At 42.5% G+C, this 23,821-nt stretch overlaps 1 protein-coding gene across 3 annotated transcripts; it reads left to right on the top strand.

Annotated features, from left to right (window-relative positions):
- The first annotated feature begins 5,339 nt into the window (after nt 1-5,339).
- RD3 (RD3 regulator of GUCY2D) lies at nt 5,340-21,872 on the top strand. Of its 3 annotated transcripts, XM_079969055.1 has the most exons (4): nt 5,340-5,576; nt 7,388-7,469; nt 19,649-19,970; nt 21,541-21,872. In XM_079969055.1, exons 3-4 carry the CDS (start codon nt 19,675-19,677, stop codon nt 21,836-21,838), a joined length of 594 nt encoding a protein of 197 aa, XP_079825181.1. In that variant the 5' UTR covers nt 5,340-5,576; nt 7,388-7,469; nt 19,649-19,674; the 3' UTR covers nt 21,839-21,872. The 3 variants fall into 3 exon arrangements, with proteins under 3 accessions (XP_079825181.1, XP_079825179.1, XP_079825180.1); XM_079969053.1 differs by lacking the exon at nt 7,388-7,469 and having other exon boundaries at nt 5,342-5,576; XM_079969054.1 differs by lacking the exons at nt 5,340-5,576; nt 7,388-7,469 and adding an exon at nt 18,196-18,363.
- Nucleotides 21,873-23,821: the final 1,949 nt, after the last annotated feature.

The following is a 23,821-nucleotide window of genomic DNA, read 5'->3' as shown; positions in this document are numbered from 1 at the left end:
CCACTCTAGCCAGTCTCCTCAAAGTGCTGTTCTGGTGGATGCTCCCACAAGCATCACCCAGATAAATTTTATGTCAGGAAGGTTTATTGTTGATAAGACAGTGGTATTCTGGGTGGTTATTCAGAGTGTGGAACCAAGATTCAATTGAAATTCATAAGTGAGCAGAATTTGTGTTACCTACAATTCTTTGCAGACAGTCATCTTCTTTCTGGTCTATATTTAGTGGAGTTGGTCTCTCCCTCTGGTGATTCCTGTTGAAAAACTATTTTTTAAAAAATCAAATACCCCATTGAAAAATTGATCAAAATATTTTCTCAGATTTGCATTCACTAAAATACTTCCCTCCCTCCCCAAACTTGTTGGGTCGACATCTCTCATAGAGTTAGCTTTGCCTAAACTGCTGCCCTCCAGATATTGTGTGGAATACTAGTCTGATGGGAGTTGCAAGGCTGGTTGAGACTATGGGAGTTGTAGCTCAAAGCATATGAAGGACACTTGGTTGGAAAGATTAGTGTAGCTTCAGCTATAAGTCCCACAGGGCCTCTGTTGCGATTCGATTAGCTTTGACTACAAAACCTGTCCCTATTTTCCCTCTGTATCTCTGAATCCGCACCCCAGAGATTAGAAAAGCTTCCACAAACCTGCTAAACACAGGAACATCCAGCTGTACCCTGACTGACAGCAGCTCTTAAGGGTTTCAGGCAGGAGTCATTCCATGTTATTTGCTTTATCAAATAATAGCCAAATACATCCACCAAGAGAAAGTTTGCTCTCCCCCCTCCTCCAATTAGCACTTCTCTTTGTAAGCTTTCCCCTTGCTGCTCACTTAAAGTCACCAAGTGCGTTTAATCCTTGGTCAAATACCCTTTAAAACAGCTCAACCGTTGTCCAGTGCTGAGGCTATAAACAGCCATCCATGTCTCCTGTGGCTAATCACTGATCTCACTGTGATTTAAGGCTTAAGCGCCACTCCAATTTAACGGGCTGCACTATAGTCCCATCTGTATTAATGGTGTGTGGGAATTACTGCTGCTAGCTTGTTTAACCATTTGCTGCTACTGACAACAGAGATAAAGGAAACATGCTGCAAGTGGAAAAATCAGCAATTCCCTACAAAAAGAATGAATTTTAGTGGGTGGGGGGATATCAGTGTTTAGTGGTATGTTCTCACTGAGTCATTTATATTAAGGACATGGAATGTGTTAAATACTCCAAAGCACCATATAAATGCATCATGATTAATTTTTTTAGAAATTAAGTAGAGAGGAAAACAGTGGTGCCTGAGTGCTAAATTATAATGCAGTACAAATTTTCACCAGACCCAAATTGTCACTGAGGGTTGCTTTATTCTCCGATTTCATTTGCATTCACAGACCCTTCAACTGCTCAGCTTTAAGCAGGACACCTCAGAATTACAGAAGCCATCCCGACTTCTGAGTCAATTGCAGGATGTCCCTGTTTAGCTCCTGCAAAATCATGGCCCCCAAAGACACCTGTTTTGGGGCCCCGTGCTCTCATTTAAGTCACCCGGCTTCCGTGGCATTGTGGCTCTGAAAGATGTGTCTTTTGGGGACCTGTGCTGTTGCGAGAGTCATCTGGCTCCTGTGAGATTGCTGCCCTGAATGATGCACATTTTGGGGGGCGTGTTCTCACATGAGTCATGTGACTCACATGGGAGCATAGCCCCGAAAAACATGCACCCCAGTTTTCCTCTGGGTCAGGTTGGAGGGTATGCATGTGTGTATATGCAGCTTTAACATTCATGGGGGAAATCAGCCAGTGGAACCTTGGTTCAATAACACATTCATGGATAAAAAGATTCAAGGTAACTTGAATCACGAATGGCTGCAGCAAACCCAGGTGCATGCTTTAAGAGAACACCCAGTTTCACTGATCCAGCTTTCCAGGGAGGGAACTCCATAAGTGATGGGTTCCTTTGTATATGCATGTTCTTTAGTATTTGTTCTCCCATTTGTTCTCCCATATTCCATTTTTGTGCTTTACATAGAACTGCAGGTGTGTCTAGATTGTACAGTCTGCTTTTATTTATTTTAAAACATTTATAAACTAAACGGTATTTCAAATAACTCTAAATAGTGTTAAACATAAAACAAAAACTCATTGTCATTGTTCAGCCTTGGGTCTCCAGGTGATGTTGGCCAGACCTACCAAACCCCTCATCTCCAACCAGCTTAGCCAATGGTTAGTGATGATGGGAGTCCATCAACGTGTCGTTTGGGGACCCAAGATGGAAGGACACTGTCAAGCAGTGCCAGGGTGAGAAATTTGACCACATTCCAAATGCAGTAGACAACTAGAAATGTTAAGTGTGACAAAATCCTTTGCAGGAAAGATCTCTGGAGCCTTCCCTTATAGAAATGTGTTTCTTAGCAACTGTGTAATTCTATAGTTAGCTTCATTAATTTGAGGGAGGGGGGAATTATTCTCTCCTTTTCTCTCCTCTTCTAAAAACTGACTGAAGTCTGCATTAGGTTGCTCAAAGAAACTGACTGACAGAGAGAAGGAAAAAGTAATTAATGAATTAATGAATGCAATTCATTATCTCAAGATGTGGTGGAGACCTCCAGCTTAAAGGTCTTTTTTAAAACAAGTAGATAGTTTTACAGAGGACAGTTCTATTAACCATGACAGCTAAAAATAGAGCTTAGATACATCCTTGCTACTTCATGTGGGAGTCTGGAGAGCAATGACAGAAGGCCTTCTCAATCTGTGACCTTCCCTAGGACCATCTGTTTGTCCCACGTTGGAGAGAGTGGTAGACTAGTTTGACATGAACTCAAAGGCCACCTGTTCCTTCCATGCCATCCTGTCCCCACCTCCCCCTCCAGGTGCACCTCCCCTTACACACACTCAATTGCTGATTCTTTCATAAAATAAAGATGCAAATTTTTGTTGTCTGTTCTGGTTAAGCTAATACAATTTCAGTAACTTCTGAAAAAAGCACTTAATAGTTTCCTGGATGGTTTTGATTAATAAGACTAAAGAGCCCTTAAGCTATCAGAAGTGTGTGTGTGTGTGTGTGTGTGTTTTCTTTCAAAGCATGGGGCTAAACACACTCTCCAACAAGAGAAAGCCCCCAGCAGAGTATTAAAATCACAGAATCATGCAGAACAGGGAAGTGTGTGAATAATAGGCTGTTAGACCTTTTAAATATCTCGTTCTAGTCCACTTACAGTGCTTCCCCACTCTACCCCTCTTACAGTGATCAGAGCACACTGTTTTGTAAGTTTAAATGCTTTACTTACAAACTCCAAAGGTCAGATTCATGCATTATTCTATGCAGCAGCAAGTAAACACTGGCAGAAATCTGGGGGGGGGGGATATAGTGAAATAGCTCTAAGCATGCAGTCTGAGCTTGTAGGAAGCAAGCTCAGGCATGTAACTTCCTTCCTTGTAGGTGAGGGGCGTGACCCAGCTGAGTCTAGGAATACAATTCTGTGGTCTTAATCCCTTCATGCATTAACTAGCCCTAATCTTACTGGTTATATTTGATAGCAGCTTCTCAAACACAAAACGTGTTATTTCCTTGCAAATACTGTACATCCAGATAATCTGGAGCTCCCCTTGAGTCACAAGTTGTTTTCTAATCATGATTCTTTGTTATTCACTGCATGGTACTGCTGTGAAATCAGTGCTTCTCAAATAGCTAATTTACCTGGCCCTTGGAGTCTCTCAGCTTCTTGAAGCTTTTTTGTGAGTTTGTCAGAGTTCATAACTTCTGACTGGATGGCAAACGAAGCAATCAGTTAGCCTTTAATTAAAAACCCAGCAAGCCTATGCCAGAAAGGGTTTTAAGCAGGTAACCATTATGAATTGCGATCTACAGGGTGACAGGGACAGACTGTCAGGCTGAGGCATGACAACTGGAACATAATCCTCCCTGATTAATTAAAAGCAGAAGACTGTTAATCTCTAGGTTAATCTGAACAATTTGTCACAAATATTTTTTAAAAAACCAACTCACATAAGATTGTCAGACAATTTCGGTTACAAGGTCAAACTAGGGGATAACAAGCCGCTTAACGCAACCTCTTATCCCATTTTTATGTTAGTGCATCAATATTCTCATTTTGTTCATGCTGCTGTTTTCAGATACAGCCTGCCAAAGTCTTCATATGTCCAGACATTGTTGACAACATTTTTGTATTTTCATTTTAAAAAAATACTTCATCCACAAAATCTCAGAGACTGTTACCTAAGTTCAGTATGGTATTGTTATGGTAGCATGGGTGACCTTTTGGAGCATGGGATGGACTTAGCAAGTGCAGCCCGCCTCACCACGGGTCCATTTTTACAATTTGCCTCTCTCTTTCTTCAGGCTTCCTTAGGCTATTACAATGGGAGTGTGTACGTATGCATATGTGTGAAATGGTAGGCTTTTAACATGGAGGTCTGATCTGTAAAAGGTAAAGGACCCCTGGACAGATAAGTCCAGTCAAAGGCGACTATGGGGTTGCGGCGCTCATCTTGCTTTCAGGCCAAGGGAGCCGGCGTTTGTTTGCAGACAGCTTTCTGGGTCATGTGGCCAGCATGACTAAACTGCTTTTGGAGCAACGGGACACCATGATGGAAACCAGAGCACATGGAAATGCCATTTACCTTCCCACTGTAGCAGTACATATTTATCTACTTGCACTGGTGTGCCTTCAAACTGCTAGATTGGCAGGAGCTGGCATACAGCTACAGGAGCTCACCCCGTCACAGGTCGGATAACCCCATACCCTCCAACATTTATCCAATGAAAATAGGGACATCCTAAGGAAAAGTGAGACATTCTGGGATCAAATCAGAAACTGGGATAGCTTCTCTAAATCTGGAAAACAGGGACACTTGGAAGCTCTGTTATTTATCCACTTCGTTACTGCTCAGCCTGAGTTCCTTCTGTAGAGGGGAAAATGGACAAATACAGATGTGGGTCCTTTTGAGGGCATCTTAATTATAAAGCACACATAAACATACTGACAAGTTTTGTGGGGTTTTTTGCCAATATCACATATTGGCTAGCATATTGGCTATTCATATGGCTAGCACTGCGTGAGCAGTGTGAGGGATCGCTTTCTTTGCACTCCCAGCCCCCACTGGATTTCCCCAGGGCACATTTTTGCTTCGCTTGGACGGCCCTCCAGAGCAGAGCGGGCCGGCAGCCTTTGCTCTCCCCGCAATGCTTTCCCTCTCCGGGATTGCCCTCCCTGCGTCTCTCGCTTGCCCTAGCTCCGGGCCTACTCCTCCCTCCTCCTCCCGCCATAAGGGACAAGCGGCTTAGGGCGGTCGGTCGCTATAGCGACGGCCAATCAGGAGCCCGGCGAGGCGGGGCCTGGCCGGGGAAAGTCGTTGGGCGCGCCCGGATTCTGCGGGCAAAAGGAGCCTGAGGCGGGCGCCGTGAGGGAAGACTCTCGCCGGTTCGGGCGCCAGGGGCGGCAGAAGGCGCTTGAGAGCGCTGAGGGAAGGTTCCCTCTCGCCCCTCATCTCCTCAGCAGAGGGGCTCTTCGGGTCTTCGTCCTCCGCCGGGTTGGATTCCGGGGTGCTTCCTCTCAGCGCCGTCCGCCAGGCACCAGGTGAGGAAGGGCTGCAGCCCAGTCGCGCCTCCTGGGGGGGAGAGGCGAAAGTTTGGCAAAAGCGCGCGCCTCTCGGGGGGGGGGGGGCTTCGGGCGCGTTTGCGTCTGCTTAACCCCATTTCGCCCCTGGTGGGAGGCTCACTTTGCAGTGAGTCCGGCTGGGAGTCGGCGGCGCTTGGCTCTGAGTTGCGATGGAGCCGCTCGGTTCCACAGGTAACGATTGGATGGAGCGCTAACAAACGCACCTGGATTTCTGTAGGCAGGGGGCGTAACCGGGGGTGGGATGGGGGGGTTGCAGCTGCCCCATGCCAAATCAAGTAAATAAATAAAAATACTTAACTAGTAGAAAGATTTTGACAGGTTTTTTTCTTCTCCTGAGCACCCGGGGTCAAAAGAAAGTACAGTGGTACCTCAGGTTACAGACTCCGCTAACCCAGCAATAGTGCTTCAGGTTAAGAACTTTGCTTCAGGATGAGAACAGAAATCGTGCTCTGGCGGCGCGGCAGCAGCAGGAGGCCCCATTAGCTAAAGTGGTGCTTCAGGTTAAGAACAGTTTCAGGTTAAGTACAGACCTCTGGAACGAATTAAGTTCTTAACCCGAGGTACCACTGTAATTTGAAACAACTGTTGTTGAGACATTCCGAATCTGCTAGACCGAGGATGATTGACAGGTGGGTGTCCTGCCCCCCCCCATAAATCCTGACTACAGCCATGTATAGAGGGTGTTTCTGGCTGCAACTGCCCCCCCCCCCCCGCTTTGAGGCACATAAGTGGGTATTGCCTACCAGCTGGGGGGAAATGATGTCTTTTTCCTTACTTTCCCCAACAGGTTGTTTTAAACACTGCTAGAGTTCAAAACACCAACCATCTGTTCCAAGGACATATTAATGTCTAGCAATGCGTGTGCAAATATACAGTGGTACCTCGGGTTAAGTATTTAATTCGTTCCCGAGGTCCGTTGTTAACCTGAAACTGTTCTTAACCTGAAGCACCACTTTAGCTAATGGGGCCTCGCCGGAGCACGATTTCTGTTCTCATCCTGAAGCAAAGTTCTTACCCAAGGTACTATTTCTGGGTTAGCGGAGTCTGTAACCTGAAGCGTATGTAACCCGAGGTACCACTGTACAGGCTATACACCCCATGCCTTGACTCTTTTCTCACCATTCCTGAGGGGCAAGTTTGAAAGATGGGGAATTTAGCCGGGAGTAGAGTTTACCTAAAGTTCCTTAATGGGAATTATGGCAAAATTTTGAAGTCATGATTCACAGACCAAAGCTCATTATCTTCCAACATCCATAATATTGCACCAGTGCTCTCTTAACTTTGATAAGAGCTAATATTTGGTATCTGAAATAAACATACTGTAGTTTCTTTCTTGAATCGTCAATAAAAAATGGATAAATATATCTTCAGCTTCTATGAAACTAAAATGTGTTTTTTGTTCATTTGGTAGAAAGTGATAAATCTGTAGGTACTGTTAATTCTTGAATTCAGTAACTGCAAATCTAAAATGGGGCTTTTTGATAGGATTTAAATCATGGCTGTTCCCCTGTAAATAGTGCTTAGCTCCAATAGCGTTTTTGTAAAGCTATTTATAGGAATCTCCAAGATCAGCTCATGCTGCCATGAGAATGTTGCAAGGTAGAAATTATTTGTCATGTTGTCAGGAAAAACTGCTCTCTATTACATACTCTCAAAATATTATTTGGATTGAAAATCTGTCATTTTTAAAGGAAAATCCAATGGTAAAACAATGCATTGAAACACTGATGGGACCGTACTGGCTTGATCTGTTTTTTTGTTTTTTTAAGAAAGCTATTTAGTGCAACGGCAACCAACATGGTGTCTTCCAGATGTTGTTAGACTACAGGTCCCACCATCCCTATTGACAAAGTAAGAACACAAAATACATAATAAAGCAGAAACAAACCAATAACTCCTTCTCCCACAAACACGTTTAAAAGGCCACAGAATGTTAATCAGCCAACGTCTTGGTTATAAAGAAATGTTTTCACCCCGGCACCTAAGACTATATAATGAAGGCGCCAGGTGAGCCTTCTTGGGGAGAGCATTCCACAAACAGGGAGCCACTGCAGAAAAGGCCCCTTCTCATGTTGCCACCCTCTGGACTTCTCATGGAGGAGGCATCAAATGATTATTGCAGTGTCTGGATTGGTTCATATGGGGAGAGGCGGTACTTGAGATATAGTGGTCCCGAGCGGTTTAAGGCCTCATAGGTAAAAGCAAGTACTTTGAATTGAGCCCAGAAACCAATTGGCAGCCTGGGCAGTTGTGCCAGGATTGGTGTAATATCCTCAAACCATCTTGTCCTGGTGAGCAGCCTGGCTGCCGGATTCTGCACCAGCTGAAATTGCCAAGCTGTCTTCAGAGGTGGCCTTGTGTGTAATGTGTTGCAGTAATCCGACCTAGAGGTTACCAGAGCATAGAGGTTGGGTTTCAGGGCCATCATCCTCAGGCAGCATGGCCAATGGTCAGCATTGGTGGGAGCTGTAGTTTTAACAACACCTGGAGGGCAACAGGTTCCCCAGTCCTGGGCTTTCTAGATGGTACTGGAATGGCATGGGTAGTGGCTCGCATGTTTCCATAGGAGCAAATGAATCAGCCCTCTGATGGATGACCTTTGGGAGATGTGATGGTACTGATCCCAGGCATTCATTCTCCACCCCAGGAGGTGATCAGAAGTATTAAAGCTGTCAGCATCATCTTGTGTTTGCTGCTTGCGTGCAGAGAGATACGTGGACAGCCTGTCCCTGGGTATAGTGATCTTTGGATACTTACTTAGTTAAAACTTTTTAATCCCACTGTTCAGCCAAAGAAAATCTCCCAGAGTAGTTCACAAATATCAGTAATAGGACAGCTCCCACCCTCAGATTTGTAGCCAAAGACATGACACAAAAGGAAAAGGGATTAGGAGGGAAGAAGGAGCAAAAGCAACATTGAGCACTAGTTCTTTGCTTCAGAGTTCTTGTAATCACCAGCTCGAGTAGAAATTTCTAGAAAATTATGACAATCATGTTTATGAGCTGAGCCAGTAGAGAGGCATTGTACAGGCAACAACTGTTTTGCATGGGGGTTATGTTCCTGACCCCCGTGTGTGTAAGCCTATGCTGCCCCCTTTTCCTGCCACTTCTGGGTTGCAGCAGTGCGTGTGCATACTCATCAATTGGTCATTGCCTGCCGTCTCTTCACTCTTTCTGTGCTATAGTTTGAGGGAATGATTTCTCCATTAGCTATGTATTTAAATAATTTGCATGCATTCAACAATATATATTTCAAAATAACAATAAAAACTATGTTGCATTTTTTTTTAAAAAAAGGTCCAAGTGTAGCTTTTTTAAAAGTTTCAGTCTGAGATAAGGAGTTTTACTGGTTTCAAAGCTTCTTTGGACAGGTGTAATTTATCTAACATATTGATTATGTCCAAGGTGCATTGAAAAATCATATCACTTTTCTGCAGTGAATTTGCCGCTGCCTTCATACATACTCTTGCATGGTATGATAGTACTGGGGGAGGCACAGGATTCCTGGGAAGTAGGCTAGAACCAGCAGGCCTTATCATCCTCTGAAAAGATAGGATGCAAATGAGTTTAACAATAGTTTAGTGGATCTTTTGCTAAGCAACTTGGAAGCTATGCTGTTTAAACAGAGAAGCATGAGTTCTTGTTTAAACCTTTCCCTACCTGACATTTTCCTACTCCATTTTTTTTTACTGTTCCAACTGTTTTTATCCCAATATGTTTCCAGATGTGTGCAAGGATGAGGGTCACCTGGAACCTTGAAAGAGGGAAATATAGCCACAGGGAGGGTTCTGGAGAACAAAGCGGATGCAGAAAGGGGATAAATACATATCTATCTATACATAACTACAGCTTTTCCACTCAAAATCACAACCACCAAAGCTGCTTTTCTGAAGCCAAAATAAGTACATTGGATTATTTCCATGTATTGTGTTGTTTGCCCCTTAGCCTAAGGAATTCCAAGTCACTATATATTGTGGCATTGCTGGAGTCCCAGAGGATTTTGGTGTTGGTAGACCATGTGGGTAGTTGATCTGTGGCTCCAAGGGCTAAAGCTATCTGGAAAAGGGAATTTTGATTTTGACATGTTGGGCATAAATCACGGGTTGGAACACAAGAAACTGCCTTAGTCTGGCTATTGGTCTATCTAACTCAGTGTTGTCTACACTGTTTGAAAGAGAGTTATTAATGATAAAGTGATTTCCAAATTGTACAAATTGTTATTAGAATGGGAAGTGAAAGAAAAGCAGGTGAAGTCGGTGATTCACTGGGCAAAAGATATAGGCCATAATACTGAAATGGGCGCATGGGAGAAGTTGTGGAATGTAGACCTAAAGTTTACAGCATGTTATACACTGAAAGGAAACTACATGAAAACGATGTATGGTTGGTATTTAACTCCTAGTAGATTGGCAAAAATGTATAAATCAAAATCAAACACATGCTGGAAATGTAAAGAAAAAGAAGGTACTTTCTATCATATGTGGTGATCTTGTAAGAGAATAAAAGCTTTTTGGGAAATGATTTATAACAAATTGAAAAAAATGTTTAAGATAACTTTTAATAAATAAACAGAAGCTTTCCTGCTGAGGATCATAGATAATGAGATACCAAAAGATAAAAATAAAAATGTTTATGCATGATACAACTGCAGTTAGAATGGTTTTTGCCCAGAGTTGAAAAGAAGATGTAGTACCAACCAAGGAAGAGTGGCTAATTAAATTAATGATTATGCCAAAATGGCAAGGTCAACGGGCGTAATAAGAAACCAAGAAGAAGAAGAAAATTATTAAAGATTGGGATAAATTTGTGGAATGTTTGAAAAACTCATGTATGCAAACAAGCAGTTAAATATATTATTAAGAGAAAATAAAGACTAACTTAATGTAGAAAATGCAGTATGAAAATTAAAACTAAAAAGAAACCACAAAAGGAGGGGAGGGAAGTCAAATATATGTGTATTAGAAATGTATGTGATTTGTGTTTTTGTGATTTGTATGTTTGTAAATATTTGAAAAACTGAAAAATAATTTATTTATTTTTTAATAAATGTGTTCCTACACTGACTGACAGTGGCTTTCCAGGGGAATGGAGATGCCAGGGATTGAACCTAGGACTTAGAGCAAGCAAAGCAGATGTTATATCACTGAGCTATGGCTCTTATATTAGAACTACTTTAACAATATACTTTATTAAAAGGGCACATAAGTGGAGACTCTTCTTAATTTATGACCAGCATGACAGACAAACTCCTTATAGTTTGCAAAAAGGTAGTGAAGGGTGCCTAACCTTGCTGCTGGGAGGAAGTGGGAAAGTGCTGGATTCGTCATTTCTCATTTATTTCACACAGTGCCAATCCCAGATTGCATGTTATCCCATAGTGTACCTTTGATAGTTCACACCATGCATGGTATCCCAGGTTGGAAATGGGGAGGGTGCCCCCCCCTAATTTATGGTTCTATGCCAAAAAGGATGAGGTGGTTGATTTTTTAAAAAAAGCTCTAGAACTGCAGAGTCAAAAAGAGCACTGTTATGTCACTCTGTGGTTTCCCAGAAGCACTTTATTGCACAATGCCATGATATTGTGAGCTGAAGTGCATGTTATGAACATCATGCAGTGTGTGCTGCTTGGTGACACTGGTCATAGCATGTTTGAAAAGGCCTTCCAGATGTTGCTGGCCTAAAACTCCCACCACCCCAGACTATTGGCGAACATCTGGACTGCACAACAGTGGCTACTCCTACTGTGGCATCAGTCGTGATGTCATTCTAGCACTTGGTATAGAAAATTACCTCTTCAATGTTGACTGCTTTTTGGAAGTGGTTGCATTGGTGGTAAACTCTCCAAGCTAGTTGCCAAAATGATGTGATATAGGAGGTCTTTGCATTATAGCTGTGATGATGCTATCCCACGGAAGCTGTTGTCAGCAATCTGAGCATGATGATTTGCTGTGCTGAGAATGAGCTCCTGTTTGGTTGTTCTTGATGAAAAGCGGAAGTTGGTCCAGTAGAAAAGATCACCTCCTTAATAACGTTATTAAGTGGAGTGCAGTGGAGACATGCTCTGTGTGAAGAGGTCTTACCTGTTCAGCTCTTACAAGCAATTTTAAAAAATGGTTGCAACAATGTTCACTGTGTATGTTAAGTCAGTTACTTCAAAGTCAGCTACTGTTTGAGATCAAAAATTTGATGTTAAAACCATGCTTCTGATAAAAAGGAGCTGCATACCCTGGGATTTGCTTAATATGTATCTCCTCATGAGTATTATCATTAAATAGTTCTGAAAAAACCCAAGTAACTCATTATAAAGAAGCCTGGACAAGTGGTGTACACAGTAGTCAAAATACAATATGATATTTTCCACTAACAGTAGAGATACAAATGACACCCCCCCCCCAAAAAAAAAAGAACAGAAGGATTTGAGAGCTAAATTTGGATCCTTGACTCACCACTTTGTAACTATGGATTCCAATTAGAATAAGTGAGGATTACAACTGGATGAGTCAATAGTGTATCTTTAGGTTTAACTCCATAATCCCTGGTACTGGAAGCATCACCCCAGATCCTTCAGATTATATCAAAACAGCATTTTGTGATGCAATTAATCTTAACATCTGTTAGTCTTCTTGACTGTCTTTGGATTTCTGCTACAGCAAAAGAATTGTGAAGTCAGTTTTGGGAAGGGCTATAGCTGAATGGGCAGTGCAGACTCTTTGCATGCATAAGGTTCCAGGTTAAATCCTTAGCAACCTCGGGTAGGGCTGGGAAGGACTCTTGTCTGAAACACACACAAGTGTTGGAGACTCTTGCCTGGAACACTGAAAAGCAGATACCGGTAATTTAGAACTAGATGAACCAACTTGGGCAGCTTCCTTTGCTCCAAGCTTTTCCTTTAACCACTCTCCTGTTATCTATATTTTAGCATGTTTCAAGTGTTTAAATCATGCCATATACTTTATCTCAGTAATCTACAATAGTTCTGTGTGGTATATCGGTGATATTATCTCCTTATTGTAGGTGGGGGAATGGGAACCGAGAGAACTGTGGCATCTTGTGAGTTAATTGCTGAGATGAGATATAAAATTGTGAGTTTCTGACTTGAAATTTTTGTTTCTGTGTAGCACAAGCTTGTACATATATGTATCTGTTTTTGGCGATTCCAGTCAGCTTGCACTTAAAGGAAACATTGGTTTATAATTATTTTGGCCACTGCTGACACCACAGGTACACTGTATAATAAGAGCACTTTGGCTATTTTTCATCGTAAAAAATACCTTTGGAGAGTGGTGGGGAATTTTTAATAGAAAATTGGTAGGGAGGAGAATGGTTTAAATCTTTACCTTCCCATAACTTCCCAGCTCCAAATCTACCTCCCAAAGATACTTTTTACAGGGAAAAGTGGGTTTGGGCTTTTGTTGCATCAGACAAATGAAGATTTTTAATGAACACAGTGAAAATAACTTCACTTGCGTAGTAGTAGAAGCTGATTAAGTGTGTGGAGAATCTGCAAGACTGCCTTCTCTCAAGATTTTGAAGAATCAGCTCAGCTACTATTGAAAGACAGCTAACACCTGTGGGCGTGCCAATTGGTCATCGGTATAGTAACTCGAAGTAACACTTTGGTTCTACTGTGTGGCATATTGAAATCCACCCTTTTCATATTAAGGCGAGCCTTTAATAAAAACTGCACATGAACTTAAACAAAATTAGATGTTTTTAGTAAGAAGTCTATGAGAGGTTGGCATAAACATAACTCTTGAGTCTGGGCAGATGACTGTGTTTTGCTTTAATAAGCATGCAGTGTGCTGAATTTTATCACAAACATTTAGAAACAAAAAGAAAAACACTCCCTTTTCAAAGGTATTGGGCAAAAAGATTTCTTATCACCATTTCTATTATCAGCTTCTGTTTATTTTTACTGGTATTACCCTCTCCTGAATCCACAGCTAGGGCCATCACTTTATTGGATTACAGCGAATGTCAGTTTGCATCAGCTGAAGGCTGCTTCTGATGTTGCATTTTAAATGTATACATTACACTGGGGAAACCTGGGCTTGTCACTGAGTCATCTGGGCTCCCTGACAAGTTCACAGGAATGATTTGCATGTTTGCAAATCTTTTTGTAATGTGTAGGCTTTCTTGAAGATTTTCCTAGAAAAGTTTCTACTGTCATAAATCCTTTGGGATCTGACCTAGCATGCTTTGCTTAACCTTTATATTTGGAAAACAAAACAAAGAAGTATGTTATGTTAATTCTTATGTTTTGCAAAAATATCTCAACTGTTTCAGAGAGCCAAAAGTAGTTTATTTGATACTTGGTTTGAGTGGGGAGATCAGTAATACATGCTTTCTGTGGCCTAAATGCTAAACCTAGTGCCCTCCAGATGTTTTCAACTCCCAACTCCATTGGTCACAGGATCCAAAACGTCTAGAGAGGACCAGGCTAAAGAACGAAAGCTGCTATATTCAAACAAATCCCATGTTTCACTTAGAAATGATTATTACGCTGTGGGCATAAATATATTTGCTTCCTTGGGGACAACCACAACTTTTGACTGGTATTTTGCCAACTGAAGTTGCCTCAATTTGACTGGTATTCATTAAGTTCCTAATTAACTTTATGAAACAAATGCATTTCTAAATTGAAACATTTCGGGGGGGGGGATTTAACAATGGAAAGCTTGCCACCTCACATCACTGTGTGCTTTTTAAAGGCTATTTTAAACCCACTTTTCAATCATGTTATTTCATTATTCACACTTTTTTACATTCTCTAAAAAGCACCAACCTAAAACCATCAACACACACCTAGTAGTCTTAGGGCTACTACTTCAGAAGTGAACATGCACAAAATTCTCTGTCCCCTGGCTCTCCATTGTGTGTTTCTGCTGCCTCCAGAGCGGTAAGGAAGAAAAAGCATGCAATCCCATGTATTTTACCATGTGCTTATTACATGGCAGAAAGTTTACACTTGTACCTACTTCTGTTCCTAATACACCTACTGTGAAATGCCTCCTCTGACATGTATGTTGCTGACCACTTTGGGAAACTGCTGAACACATATCTGTTGTCAGTAGTGTCGGGGACTCAGTTGCAGTGGAAGTGGATTTCTGGAATTGTAGCTGAGAGAAAAGCAGCAAGGAAGAAGACTGGGAAAAGGAGGGTGAATCTCCCCTCTGCCTTGTTTCCACCTAGCTGCAACTTTGTAGTGGGGAAGCGGAGCCTGAGTCTTTTGTTTATATCATGTGTAGTTTGTTAAGTGCAGTTCCTGACCTGGGTCTGCTTGAGATGGGTGTGCTTAAATAGCAATCAGAAAGAGCACCAAGGATTGTGCCATGTTGGTTCCTCATCCTTCAAAACATGTCCTTTCGCACTGCCATGTATCCCACACCACCCCCTTAAAGCTATTGTCCTTGCTCTGGTTGTGGACATTGAATATCTCTTATGTGTGACAGTTCTTTCAAGAACCAGTACCTTTTTTTAACAAAGGAATGTCTGGAATGGCATTTACCGTAAGCGTGTTTAAAATTGTCTAAGAAAAGCCTTGGACGAAGACTCAGCTATAGAAATTGCAGCACAATGAATGGGTGTTATGCAATTCTCGGTGTTTATGAAGGCATCCAAATCTGCTTTTATAACATAATAAATGGGGACCCACAACAAAACGTTGCAGTGAATCCCAAGCCTTTAATATTAGTGCTCTTCTTCAGGTCTCTAAGCTGTCTGTAGCTTTAGTGCAGTTTGGAACTTGAAGAATGTAGAAAAAGATACATTAGAGGGGATCATGATGAGGGTAATGGGTCTTTACAGTGTTTGAGTAATCTGCCCTTTCTCTGGAAGTCTACTGAGCAGGGAGGGGGTGGGATGAGAGAAGGAAGTGTCTGAAAGAGATGAAGAGGGATGGCTCCTCCACATCCGCCAAAACCACAACAGAAAAGAGGGTTGCTGCCTAACTTTGAGGCCAACCCCTAACATGAAATAAGCTGCTGAGGCTCTCAAAGAGGAAATGCTCTGGGCTTTTTGACATAAGTCCATCAACCGACCAGTGCAGTCCATTGATATTATGGTTTTTGAGAGTACTGTGTGTCTGGAGACTTCTGTAGATAGGACTTCCAGACAGCTGTAAGCTTTAAACCTCCCCTGTAGAAATTAACCCCTGTTTACAGGATTAGAAGTTGTGAGTTCTAACATATTATGTTATTAAAAGAGCATACGAGTGTGATTTTTGACACCATCTCTGTCATAGCTGTCAACTTACAGATTTGAAAATAAGGGACCAGCAGCCAAAATAAGGGACCTGCAGCCTCACCTGTTCCAGGCACTCCAGTCTTCCTGTCCTCCTGCAGTCTGGTCAAACTGATGCTGGTAGCTTCGAGAGCACTGTCCAGCCAACTTTGTAACCAGAGGTTTAACTGAATAGAATCTGAATCACATGCACCACAAGGCCTATGCAGCCTCAACTTAAGATGGCTCCCCGGCCTGGCTTTGCACTGGAAAGTTTGCAGCAGCACGTGCAACAAAATGACGTCCAGCATTCAAAAACCTCCTCAGCTTGCATTAACTAGCCAAACACAAGGCATGTAAGCTCCACCCCCAGTCGTTCTTAGACTTCTTATTGGGTGAGCAACACAGCCAAGCAACACAGTTGGAGCCTCCCTCCTCCCTGGCCTGCAGGGAGGGAGGGAGAGGTGCTGCTTCCTTTGAAATTTAAGAGACATCATTTAAGGGACATCCACCAATAAGGGACAGCAGTGGGACATGGCGCTGGAATAAGGGACTGTCCCTTCAAATAAGGGACACTTGACAGCTATGATCTCTGTGGGCGCAATTGCAGGAAAAGTTAAGCAGTGGCTAAGTTTACAGTCCTATACCTAGTTATTGCATATGAGGTAGTCCTATTGAACTTTGTGTGTTTTGCTTCTTAGCAGATATGCATGGGATTTTGCTGTAAATCCCAAAGCAAAGGAAAAATGCTTAGGTCAAGGCAACTAACTCAAGTCCTGGAAAGCCATGATTGCATTTAGTGTATTGCTTTGAATGACTGAAAAAAGTTCATTATTATTACAGCACCAAGTTGAAAACTGTAAGAAGTTTTTTAATATAAAAACTGGCTATAAAACATTTTGAATCTAATAAATTGCTTAGATGAAAATGTATTTTCCATCATAGCTTTGGAAACTGTCCTGTAAGCTGTCATTTGTTTTTGTTATTTAGTCCTTACTTACAGAAAAGCCACTGTGTGTAATCTGATGATTAGCCCCACAGTGAATTTTAAATTAAAAACACTAGCAGAGCAGCTCTCATGAAAATCTGTGGCATCCCCCATGAGAGCAAGAGAATGGAAATGGGGCCAGCTCACTAACTTCACTGTGATGAGTTTCCTGGAACTGAAAGGAGCAGAAAAAGGAAGAGGGGACTTTATATTGACACAATTAATCTCTGGACTATTACTGCTGCCTGTAACTGTTTACAGGGCTCTTGGACTTTAATTGCTTCCTTGGAAAGCAGAGGCAAAACCTGCCTTACATATATTATCTTAACTGAGTATCCAGTCAGTGAAGTTGGCTCTTGAACTGCAGCTCCAATCTGTTGTCTTTTATACTCCCAATCTGACATCATCAGCATCATTGACCTAACCTGAATTCAGACAAGGTGGAGGTACTATGTGTTGCAGGATCTCAAACTTGGGAAGTTGGTAGAAGCCAATTTTGGACAGGGTTGTTCTCCCTTGGAAGGAACAGGTGCATAGCTTGAGATTACTCCTTGACTCCACTATGCCCTAGTGGCTAGGAGTGCCTATTTCCAGCTCTGGCTGGTTTGCCAGATATAGTCATTCCTACACAAGGAAAGCTTGGCCACAGGGAGCTGGTAACTTCCATGTTGGACTATTGCAGCATGCTCTGTATGGGGTTGTCACTGAAGACAAGAAGCTGCAATTAATGCAGAATGCAACAGCAAGGCTTCTGGTTGATGTGTCTGACTGAACATGCATTACGCCAGTCTCGAAAGATTTGCATTTGTTACCAGTTAACTACAGAGCCCAATTTAAGGTATTAACACTGAAATATAAAGTCCCAAACGACTTGGGTCTCAAGTAGCTGGTGCTTGCAAGTGCTCCAATGTCATGCCAGCTCCATTGGCTCTTTTAGCTTTTGGATTAAAAGCTGCTTCTAGTCTTTTAAAGTCTTAAATGGCTTAGGACCAGGTTATATTAGAGGCTGCTTGCTATGATATGAGCCTGTCTAGGTACTGAGATAAATGTTGGAGGCTTTGCTCTCAGGCCTGTTTTGGGAACCTTCTCTGTCATGATGCCTTGACGCAGAAATACCACCCCAGCAGAAATTTGGTGGGCTTCCTCTTCTTGCATTTTGTGCCAGAAATTGAAGATTTTAAAATTTCATTGGGGTTTGTTCTGACATCTGGTTTTATAGCTGCTAGTTTGAATATATAACACCTTTTACTCTTGGCTTCCAGTGGCATTTAATTTCACTTTGTTTTAAAGTGTTCACATTTTGCTATTGCTTTTAGAAATTGTTTGCCTGCATTTTTATTGATGATGATGTCTAAATTCAATCAGGAATAAAATGCTTGTTCCACATGGCAACCTTGTATCAGGATGATTATGTATTGAGATTAACCAGGAGGATTTTCACATGACCTTTTATTCAGCTGCTGATTGTCGAGGCTTTCTCTGGCTCCCATAACAGAACTGAATGTATTCTGTCGGATATCAGATGGAAAATAATAGGGTTTTTTCCACCACCCCTGTAGCCCTCTGTCTCCCAGCAAATACTCCCAAAGGTCTATACATTTCTTTTATTTAGATCGCTGGCATAATTGTTACCATATTCATATCCTATGTTTTCTCACACTGAAGGACCACTTATCACTTGCTGTTTGGGGAGTGTCTGGCTGTTATGGGTCCTAAGATCCTCTTCTTACGCTGCCTGAAAGGCAGGGGGAAGAGGGTTGGGAAAAAATGCACTTCCTGCAAAAGGGGCTTCTGTTTTGGTGACACCCCCCTTTTTTGAGGGGACACTGTTTGGCTCCTTCAGCTTCAGTGCAACAATATTAGGCTCCTTCAATGGCCATTTGAAAGGAAAACACTGCAGCAGCCACATGTGACCTTCCCCTTCTCAGGGATGGACTTTGGTCATCTTTATCTGAGCAAAGCAAAAATTTGCCCCCCCCCCATGGATCTTCTTAATTATGGATCTTGTCACCCTCTGTGGGGGAACCGCCCACACCACCCTAAATCCAGCAGGGGAAGAGTTCTGATTTCACATATTTTTTTATTTAGTATTTTATGCTGTTGCTGTTTTGGGGAAGGTTTGTACTCGCCAAAATGTCACATTTCACTGCCAAAAAGTAAGGACCCCCAAGGTGGGAGTTCTATCATGGTAGATCCCATGCTTTGCATGGCTCCTGGTTCCAAGCCCTGCTTGGAAAGACCCAGGATTGAAAGACTCTTATCTAAAATCCTTAAGAACCATTAGCAGCCTTCCTCAGCCTGGTCAGATGTTCTGGATTACAACTCACATCAGCCCCAGGCAGCATGGGATTTGTAGTCAAAAACATCTGGTAGGGAAAACATCTGGAAGGGACTAGGTTGAGGAAGGTTAGTGAGGACAATACTGAGTTGCCTTTGGTCTAACTTTGTATAAGGCAGTTATACTATGTTGCAGTTACCGGCATGGTGAAGAGCCACACCCTTCATTTTCACATCATTCCCTCTTACTAGAATAAAGTTTTTCCATGTTCTTGGTAGAAACAGCTGAGCAAAAAGCCCCCAAAACAAAAAATTTTGGTCGCAAATGTTTTTATGCTTCATGTCAGAGAAGCATACCTTGTCTGGTGGTGTAGCAATAAAACTAATAGCTATGTGCTAAGCAGGGTGCAGTGTGGTTTCAAATGGGATGGTGGACCAGTTTGATAGTGTTGACATTCCTTCACTGCAGGGGGTTGGACTAGATGACCCTTGGGGCCCCTTCCAACTTTACAGTTCTATGATTCTATGATTTTGCCCTTTTACAGGGTGAGGGGCCAGAGCGAGAGCGAACATGTCGCTGTCTTCCTGGTTCGGGTGGAATGAACCCCCCAGTCGCATTTCTCAGAGGAGCCCAACAGAAATGGTGATGGAAACTCTTATGATGGAACTCAGCTGGCAGATCAAGGAAGCTGAGAAGCAGCATCGGGAACGAGAGAACGAGTACCGCAAGATAAAGACGGGTGTTGACTATGGGTGGCTAGTTAGCTACCCCAAGCACAGCTACGATATCAGTCCAGGGGAGCGTCTGCAGCTGGAAGACATGTGCTCCAAAATACATCCCTCCTACTGTGGGCCCGTCATTATTAGGTATGCTGAAGTCTTATGTCAACCTTCTCTGGCTGTGGCTGTATGCTCACCAACAGAAATGGAAAATATACTGGTTTTCCCACCTTCCACAGTTTGTAAAGTTTCTCAAAAGCATCATAATGCTGTTGCTGTGGGTTAAGAGACTGAAGATCTCAGTTAAGTGGTGCTTGAAAGGGAGCGTCTTGAGCTTTGCTGAAAATACTGGTTCTCATTTTCTCTTAAAATCCAGTTTCACATCCTTATGGCTATGCAGATGAAACTCAAAGTGTACTGGCAATACTTGGTGAAAGATAGCATAGACACTTGCTTTGTTTGAGTAACTGAACTGGAATAAATAAGGGAGAATACCAGTAATCTGTCTTTTACAAACATAGGCGAACAGTACAGAAGCAGTGCAAATGACCTAACATTGATTACCCTTTTTTTCGCTCTATAGGACACACTTTTTCCCCTTCAAAAATGAAGGGGAAATGTGTGTGCGTCCTATGGAGCGAAGAGGCCATAGCCCCGCGACCTTCTCCTGGCTGGAGAGGTGACGCGCGGCTATGGCAGGAGCCTCTATAGCCGCGCGTCACTTCTCCAGCCGGGAGAGCGCGCGCGGGGCAAAAGAAGCCCCCTGCGACCCTCTCCCAGCTGGAGAGGTGACGCGTGACTATGGCAGCAGCCTCTCCGCTGCGCCTTTCCGCTGCTCCCTGACCTGCTCTTTGGGGCTGGCGGTGGGCTTCTCCCCGCCAGCCCCAAAGAGCAGGTCGAAAGGAACCTGAAGCCTGGAGAGCGAGAGGGGTCGGTGCGCACCGACCCCTCTTGCTCTCCAGGCTTCCAAGGTAGCCGCCTGAACACACCTTAAATGGCACCTTGTTTTAGAGCGGAAAAACAAGAGGGGGAAAATTCTCCCCCTCTCTGCGCAGCGCCTCCTTCCGCTTCGCTGAAGGGGCGCTGGGCAGAGAGGGGGAGATTTTTTTTTTCTTGTTCTCCACCCTCTAAAACAAGGTGCGTCCTATTGTCCGGTGTGTCCTATGGTGCGAAAAATACGGTATGTTTGTGTGAATGCAGCATACAGCCTGGGTGTCTTGAGCTATTTTGAGAGCCTTCATGTGAATAACTTGAAAGAAGTGCATAATAAATCTTTTCCAAAATCTGTATTAGGAATATAGCTTTTATTAGGCTATCTTGCAAGCTCTCCAGAAATTTGTATCAGATGGTAACCAAAGCAAGGTGGAGCAAAAAATAAAATAAAATAAAAAATTGGTGGTAAAGTCATCAATTTCTGTAATGGATGTAGTAAATCCTTTAGAGGTGATTCTAGTTCTTCATCTCTCCTGCAAAAACATGCATCTACCATACTTGTTCATCTGAATACTTCATTATTTAAATAGCAAAAATTTGATTGGATTAATAGCTGTCTATTATCCATTTGATGAATCGAATAAATTCCGATTTTGGAAAAGGGATCTTATTCTTAAGGGGATTTTTGTTGTTGCAACTATAGATTAAAAGAGCAAATATTTGTGCCTTAGGATTTATACCCCCAGGTTATGAATTAGTTTTTTGGCTTCTTTCCTCCCCATAGATTTCGGCAGCTTGTTTCTGAATACGAACCAGAGGTCTCTGAAGTTTCTCGGCTTTTTCGTTCTGTTCTCCAAGAAGCCATGGAGAAGAGCAAAGAGGAAGAAGAGGCAAAGAAGCTTGCAAGGCAATGGAACACAAAGCACAAAACCAGCCTCTCTCTCATGACATTCAAGTCCCGGGCCAGGATTCTGCCCTTCAGTAGTGACATCAAGACCATTTCGGAAGATGTTGAGAGGGGCACTGATCCAGCCAGAAGGGCATGGAGCATGCCTGAATTCAGAAGCACCAAGGACTACTGACTCTATTTATAACACTCAGATTTTGGGAACAGACCACCTTATTTATGTATTTACTTATTTATTCATTTTTGTGTGACTTTTTCCTATGTCCTATTGTCCCTTCTTTTTGTGTTCTGTGGAGATTTCACATTTAGGCTTCTTTTAACTCATGTATCTGTGTGTTCCTGTTTTCATATGGACTGGTCTCTTAATATAAACAGCCAGCTTGGTGCACCATGGGATGTGTGACAAACGCCAAACCACTCAACCTATTTTGCTTTAAACCGAAAAAGAAGCCCAGAAAGTAGTTGTGAGAATCAGCCCTGTGTTTCTGTTTTACCCTCTTTTATAAACATCTCTCTCTTTCTTTTTCTCTCCTGATGCCCACAGTACTGCAACTGGTGTACATACTCTCTGGACCACACGCCATATCAAACCCCAGCCAAACAAACAGGGTCCACAAACACAATTGCCATGCAGCAGGTAGTCAGCACAAAATAGGATAGAAGGGGATTTCTGACAAAAACTGGAGTGGAAATGGCTGGTGTTCAGTTATTTGTCCCTTGTCTGGAAGAAAAAGCAGTCCAGTGAATATGATTAGTATTTACTATTGCTATTGCTTTTGTCTCACAAACGTAATTGATTACCCCATGCCCCCAATTTGTATTGTGCTGCTTTTACATTGAAATGAATGGGGTGGAATTATGTAATGAGAACATAATTTACGTCCTTATGTAAGTAAGTCCTTCTGCCACAATGGACAGCAAGACAAAGTAACATAGCTTTTGGTGGAATATGAATTGCAGTGGAATGGGAAGCTAAGCCTGACTGGCTATGATGGGCTACCAAGACCAGCCAATATCAAGGTGATCCCTAAGCATGTTATTACTCTTTTGGAGCGCTGTCCTCCTCAGAGAGCTGTCATTGCACGATCCTAACCAGGCATATGCCCCATCTTATAACTGGCTACTTCTGTGTAGACATGAAAAATGGGCCCTATTCTTGGGGGGGGGGGGATTAATATAACCATGCAGACACTTCAGTGCTGTTGATCATGAGGCTGTACTATGGAGGGCTTGTGCAAGTGCCTCTGTTTCTTGTTGCCGGTAGCTCTTTAAAGCCAGAAAGAGCTACTGGCTGTTATGCTAGAAGGAGAAGCTCTTTGATGTGCTGTTTCCATAGTGCAGCTCTAAAGCAGCTGCTGTCACATTTCAAATCAGAATTGGAAATGTATTTGAACTTGTGCAGGAGAACTTTTCAGCTGGGTGGTGTTTTTCTTCTCCATGAGAAGGAAATGTGCTTATATTTTCTGAATGTTAGACACTGTTATGCATGAAATATGCCCAGTCTGTCTACCTCTGGATGACAAATTGCAACCCTGGCAAGAAAGGGCTGGAATTATTTGTGAGTAGCTTAAGATAAATCCAGAGGATAACTTTTAAAGATAGGTCCTTAGCTTATAGCAACATATTTGCTTGGGCCTAACTATGTATCTGTACATAAGGCACAATCCAGACAAAGTTGAATTCTTTTCAGTTTATTTAGTTTAATGCAGAAATACTTGGAAGCAGGTATAAATTTTCTATTTGTATGGCATGAGCCAGCCAGTCATTCTATCTTGTGTAAATGGTACAATAGGTTAATTGTAGTTAATTGACTAAAGAAGCTGTTTATTTGGTTGTGTTCCACTGGAAACTAAGACTATTGACTCTTGATATCTGAGCTAGCTGGTTTCTGAGTTGTGATTGCTTTCAGGCAACTCTTGTTAAGTGAATGGGGTGCTTAAAGGTTCAGAGGGCTTTGTGTTTCATACCGTATGCCACTGCCACCTTGACCCATTTATTTTTGCTAAGATAATCCTGGAGTGATTTTGCTAGCTTTTGGGATCTATATCTGTCTGTCTGTCTGTCTGTCTGTCTGTCTGTCTGTCTGTCTGTCTGTCTGTCTATCTATCTATCTATCTACAGTGGTGCCCCGCAAGACGAATGCCTCAAAGACGAAAAA

This window comes from Podarcis cretensis (assembly GCF_951804945.1).
Source record: "Podarcis cretensis genome assembly, chromosome: 3".
Taxonomy (NCBI): Eukaryota; Metazoa; Chordata; class Lepidosauria; order Squamata; family Lacertidae; genus Podarcis; species Podarcis cretensis.
Note: the sequence above shows the minus strand (reverse complement) of the source record. Positions and strands in the feature narration are given on the sequence as shown.

What these genes read in the sequence shown, in the direction of transcription:
- RD3 (XM_079969055.1), top strand. Translation starts at nt 19,675, where the DNA reads ATGTCGCTGTCTTCCTGGTTCGGGTGGAATGAACCCCCCAGTCGCATT. An exon ending in TGTGGGCCCGTCATTATTAG is followed by an intron (nt 19,971 to 21,540) that starts GTATGCTGAAGT and finishes TCCTCCCCATAG; the next exon opens with ATTTCGGCAGCTTGTTTCTG.